This window comes from Coptis chinensis, chromosome 3 (assembly GCF_015680905.1).
Source record: "Coptis chinensis isolate HL-2020 chromosome 3, ASM1568090v1, whole genome shotgun sequence".
In the NCBI taxonomy this organism is placed as follows: Eukaryota; Viridiplantae; Streptophyta; class Magnoliopsida; order Ranunculales; family Ranunculaceae; genus Coptis; species Coptis chinensis.
In genome coordinates, this window is record NC_141458.1 from 98,265,119 (window position 1) to 98,271,488 (window position 6,370).

Genomic DNA, 6,370 nt, shown 5'->3' on the forward strand with positions numbered 1-6,370 from the left:
ATGGGGGGTGTAAACCGTATAGAGTGGAAATTTTACACCCCAAATATCAAAAAACTCTTTCCAATGGGGGTGCTATACCGTAGGTAATAGTGTATTAGTTAATAGAGAGGGTAGGAAATTCTCTCTCTCGCTATTAGTTAATAAAAAGCCCGGACGTCATTTAAAATAACGTCTGTTTAACTTAAAAACTCGGACGTCACTTCAACACACGTTTGAAGCTTTATTTTTCTGTTTGCGATGGTCTAAGTCCGTCGCTCAGTGATATATTAAACTTAAAAACACGGACGTTGCTTTGAATGACGTTTGAAAGTGGACCACTATTTGTTTTAAGCTTTTGCGACGGACCAAATTCGTTATTTTACATTATTTTGAATGGGCTGTGACAGTTTAAGTCCGTTGATATCTATTTTTACACATTTGCCTCCACCTACCATTGGAATAGCCACAAATAGTAAATATATACTTTATGTATTTGAGATTTCTTTAGAGTGTATAATTCTAATGGCGTCTTATGTGGAGTGTGAAGGTGGATTTTTCCACTCTCCATTGGAAATGCCCTTATAGATAAAAGATTTAATATTAAATTGAGAAAAAAACACGTGTAAAAGCCACGAGAAAAACACGCGGAAGGTATAAGTCAAACACTCAAACGTCAAGTCAGAAGGTGGTAGGCAGACTTCAAAAGCACGCCATTCGAGACTCCGTGGAACTATGTATCAAGAGGTTCTCACACAAACACGTGGGGCACAGCAACTGCTTTTCTTCTTAATTAGACCATTTCTACCTAATATAAATTAATTATAAAATACCCCTTCAAGGCTTCAAATCAAAACCCTCTTAGATCGAAGGCATGGAAGCAGCGGCAAGCTCTAAAGTAATTCATCACACTAACCACCTTTCTGCTTCTCGCGTACCGATTTCTAGCCATAAACCCTCCCTGTCATTCATATCTACTAAAAAATCTAGACATATTTCTCAGAATGTAGCAATTAAAGCTTCATCTAAATCTGACAATGTTGGGAAAACGTTTTGCACCACTGGAGTATGGACGTTTGATCAAACTGTGTCTGATACTCCTTCTCAACTCACACATGAGAAAGTCGGAGTGGTGCTTCTGAATCTTGGAGGCCCAGAGACGCTACATGATGTTCAACCATTTTTGTTTAATTTATTCGCTGATCCAGTATGTGCTTTCCCTCCTTCATTTTATATGCTTATTACTTGATATGTTTATTAATAAATCATCACGATTTGTTGTGGCAGGATATTATACGGCTTCCCAGATTGTTTCAGTTTCTTCAGCGGCCTTTGGCACAATTGATTTCTGTTCTTAGGGCTCCAAAAAGTAAAGAGGGGTATGCTGCCATTGGGGGTGGATCACCGCTGCGCAGAATAACTAATGAGCAAGTAAGTTTTGATAGAGGAAAGTACAACATGCCTACTTGTTTCACTTGTCTATACAAACAATGAAATTAACAGTCAGTAATGTTTGTCACAGGCACAGGCACTCAAAACTGCTTTAGAATCCAAAAAATTACAGGCGAATGTATATGTTGCAATGAGATACTGGTACCCATTTACCGAGGAAGCCGTTCATCAGGTTTGTTCTTAAAATCATAAATAATTTGATTGCTTCTTGGTCTTTCTCATATTGTTTCTTATCTGCATATTGATCACTGAAAGGTCTTATTTCTAAGCACACAACCCTCCACATCTTTGACACACTTTTTTTTTGGCCCCTTCTTCTTCTTCTTCTTGTTTAAGACTCGCATAAATTCCAGTGGCTTATTTACTCGACTACACAAAATCATTTCTTAAAGACCAAGACTTGATTATTACATCATTCAACCTCAATACGTCCAGTTTATTCAAGCTGTATATATAGATGCTCTTACTTGTTTGGGACTAGTGAATGCCCGTGCCAGTCGGCACTCTAGACACATTGCTTTTGAATAACACCCCAAGAGATCATCTCTATGGTAGCATTGGATCGATGATATAACAATTACCAACAGTTTTATACTTCATAATCATTTCTCCTCTTTCGACCTGTTTTGTGTTGTTGTCAAATAGATCATTTCTAAAAAAGCCGTTTGATCTTGGTCAAAATGATCTGGACCGTCATTTGTGTGTTATTTTGTCTTTAGTGGGCAAAAATAACCCTATCTTATTATCCAAACCCGAATAAAACCGAAATTTAATATCTGAACCTGACCGACCTGATTGGATAACACTAAAAATGAAAAAAAAACCCAAATTTTTTATCCGAAACTGACATACCCGAACCTGAACCCGACCCGACCATACGAAAATACACCAACCTTGTTTCATACTACCCTCACTAATTTGTGAGAAGTTGAAAGCCACTTTGAGGCAAGCTGAATGGAACTTGTACCAGGGTGCTATTAAAATGGACTTTGGCACAGGTGACACGTTGAGAGAAGTTGAGAACCACTGAATGGAACTTGTGCTTGCAAGTCTTGCAAGCAAGTTGAGGAAGGCTGTTGTTGGCAGTGTGAATAATACAATAAAATGCTGTATCATGTAGCTCCCCTGTTTCTCAACTTGCTAAGTCGAGGAAGGCTGTTGCTAAGGACATGAATGAAAAGAAACTCAGATAGTTGGCACTTGGCAGTATAGCGCAAGCTTATCATCCTCCTCACCATTCAACACAAATTTTACACATTACATAACTTCCCACCATTCAAGCTTATCATCATCCTCCTCACCATACATTATGTAAATTCAGCCTTTTTTAAACTTTTAAACTTTAAATTGAAACACAGATTTTAAACTTTTAAACTTTAAATTACAGCAACACAAATTTTAAACTTTAAATTGAAACGAAACAAACTTTAAATTTAAACTTTAGTCTTACAAAACCCAAACTAAAAGCGTACCTCATTCATTGTAAAAACGTGTGAGTGTGTCGCTGAAAAAAGGGATGAGACTCGAAATCAGGAATTGGGCTTCTTCTTTTCTTTTTTTGCACTCTCGTCTTTTATGTACTTTTTTCTCTCCTCCTTTCGACCTGTTTTGTGTTGTTGTGAAATAGAGTGAAAGCGAAGCGAGCTAATTTGGCGGCTTCCCTAGCGAAAATTTCGAAAACAAATAAAAGCCGTTAGATCTTGCTCAAAATGATGTGGACCGTCCTTTGTGTGTTATTTTGTCTTTTAGTGGGAAAAAAAAAACCCTATCTTTAGATACTCAGCTCTTACTTTATGTTGAATTATTGACAAAAGTGGAAAAGCCAAGTCTTAATGGAATGGCATTTTTTTTTTTCATTTCAAGGATAGTTATTGTGAGTTGACATACATACAACCTATGAACAGATTAAGAAGGACGGAATTACAAAACTTGTTGTGTTACCACTTTATCCTCAATACTCGATCTCTACCAGCGGATCAAGCATAAGCCTTCTCCAAAGTATCTTCAGGTAAGGATGTGATCAATATGTACCACTTCAAGTCGTCTTTCCCCCCCCCCCTCCTGTAACATGATAACATCTAGTTACTTGGCCTACTTAATTGAATAGTTTACATTTATATCAGGGAAGACTCATATCTATCAAGGCTACCAGTTTCTATTATAAAGTCATGGTATCAACGTCAAGGTTATATTAATTCCATGGCTAACTTGATCGAGAAAGAACTACAGAGTTTCTCCAAGCCCGAGGAGGTAGGTTTGTGCAAGTTCAAGTGTCTTAGCTTCTGGAGACGGGATACTAATCTTTCTATACAACTTATAGGTGATGATATTCTTTAGTGCACATGGGGTGCCGGTTACCTATGTTGAAGATGCTGGAGATCCGTATAGAGATCAAATGGAGGAGTGCATCAGCTTGATCATGCAGGAGCTGAAAGCTAGAGGAATTGGCAACAACCATACTCTTGCTTACCAGGTTAAAGTTTTAACTTTACTTCAATGTTTGTATTGAGTACTGATAATTCATACCAATTTGTTCTCAATACAAACTCTCAGCCTGGTTAATCACTACTTTTATTTTCTTCTTTCCATTTAGTCATTCATGTCCCAAAGCATCAATTCTGCCTATCTTTTGCAGATTAAACAGAAGCAGTTATAGCTTATAAGTCGTGATTGCTAAGAAATATTTTTACTGTACGAGGGCTTTAATAACTCTTCTAATAATAAATAGACGTAGTAATGTAATAAGTTAATTGATATTACTTTTTCTAAAATTCTTATTTTATATATATATTTTTCTTCTTCTTAATATATATCTATCTCCAATAAAAAATTGTTACCAATCTTCGCAGCAGACACAACTGACCCTTTGAGCTCTTGATAAAAATGAACAGAATTAATAGTTCATCTGATTAATTTGTTATAAAATATTGGAGCCCAGTGCTTTTTCACTCATATCTGAACACTATAATCTGGAGGCACCGCTAATCTATGCAGTAGGCTTGTTCTAGTTCATAAGCAATATTCAACTGAATCATATATGTGGCAGTCTTTGTTTAATAGCCTATTAACTTATATGTAATGGACATATGCTGTTTCAGAGTCGAGTTGGTCCTGTACAGTGGCTGAAGCCCTACACAGACAAGGTTCTTGTTGAGCTTGGTCAGAAAGGTGTAAAGAATCTTCTTGCAGTTCCCGTAAGGTACGTTGTAGTACTGCTGTATAATCATGATGGTGGGTGATCATTGTTTGTTATATTTATTGTCAGCAAAGTGCTATTTGACTTCCAGAAACATTTTATTCTCGCCTTCATACTGACTGCCACCCATAGGTTACCATTTGTATGTTACATGGACACCTTATTTCAAAAATAATCTGTGTCAGATACGTATCCCCGTGTCTGTGTCAGACACATACGGACACATATTGTATGTAATATATCACAATTTTTTATATTTTGCCGTGTCAGACACTTCATATCTGTGTCGGAAATGTAACTCAGACTTATCGTCAAACAGTAGTTGGGTTTTCATTGTGAAATGTAAATTACTGTATATTTTAAGTGGGTTATTGTTGGTAATCCTAAGATTTGATTCTCTTTATGGAGTTCAAGTCAGATAGGGACACCAGAATCTGTAGAAATACAAGGAACTTGAGAACCAATCTCTGTTACGAATTTACGTATACGAAATCTAATGTTTGGAGAGTTGAACACCAAGGGTTTCTTATATAACGTATCTCCTGAATTGCTTGATTCAGCAAAAGAATTTTGTTCTTCCCTATGTAACATGGACATGCCATATTTCAAAAATAGTCTGTGTCGGATACGTATCTACGTGTCCGTATCGGACACACAGACAAATATTGTATGTAATATACCTCAATTTTAATATTTCACCGTGTCAGACACACACGGATACGGACACACGTATCCGTGTCAATGTAACTTGGGTTCTTCCTTACTTTGCTCTCCATTTGTGACAAGTTGTCAAGTGATCTTGAAATCTTTGTTGGACTTGATCTCGATAACTAAAACCTTTTATCTTGATTTTCAGCTTTGTAAGTGAGCACATAGAGACTCTTGAAGAGATTGACATGGAGTACAGAGAATTGGCTCTTGAATCAGGCATTGAGAACTGGGGCAGAGTGCCAGCATTGGGGTGCACCTCTTCTTTCATTTCTGATCTAGCAGACGCAGTGATTGAAGCTCTACCTCTCGCAACAGCCATTTCTCCCGAAAATTCAACCAAAAAGAGCATGTCACAGGAATCTGACACTGACATAGTGAGATATGTCTTGAAACTATTTTTTGGTTCATTCGTAGCATTTACTTTTCTTTTCTTTCCAAAGCTGATCTCTACCTTCAAGAACTACCTATAAGAACAGAACCACAGCCTTCTTTTGTTTATAGTTTTATACACAACAATTTACAGCAAGTTATTACTTAAACAGTATCATGTAGCACGATGAAAAGAATTCCTTCAAGTCGTAGTTTGGGAATATTTGTCAGTACAGTTTTTGTTAGTATTTTGTAACAGCTTTTGGGAATATATCAGAACACGAATTGGGGTTGAGCAATGTATTCAATGTCATATAAATTTATTGACTCTTGTCATAGTTATCTTAATCCCAGGCATTTTATTTCAATTTATATTGATGTGTTTGACTAACCTAGATTGCTCAGAAATTTCTCTTTAAGTACATTTTTTTCAAAAATTTATTTATATTCGTGTGATATAAGAGGGAAAAGGTGAGTTGTTATGCTATTCAATGAAGAAAGGAACATGAGATAGTGAGACATTTTTGGCGCAGAAGCCACTCATTCACGAATTTAGCTTAAACGATGTTTAGGGTCTCATACTACTGGTTGATGGAGAATATTGGTCAACGCAATTTGACTAATACACAAAAAAAAATGGTCAACCCAATTTGACTCTTTTTGTGT

General features: G+C 36.6%; 1 protein-coding gene across 1 annotated transcript; it reads left to right on the forward strand.

Annotated features, from left to right (window-relative positions):
• Nucleotides 1-686: 686 nt before the first annotated feature.
• On the forward strand, nucleotides 687-6,052 carry LOC147512006 (ferrochelatase-1, chloroplastic-like). Its single transcript, XM_086603589.1, has 8 exons — nucleotides 687-1,183; nucleotides 1,264-1,407; nucleotides 1,499-1,600; nucleotides 3,333-3,436; nucleotides 3,552-3,678; nucleotides 3,749-3,901; nucleotides 4,527-4,627; nucleotides 5,481-6,052. Exons 1-8 carry the CDS (start codon nucleotides 851-853, stop codon nucleotides 5,803-5,805), a joined length of 1,389 nt encoding a protein of 462 aa, XP_086459715.1. The 5' UTR covers nucleotides 687-850; the 3' UTR covers nucleotides 5,806-6,052.
• Nucleotides 6,053-6,370: the final 318 nt, after the last annotated feature.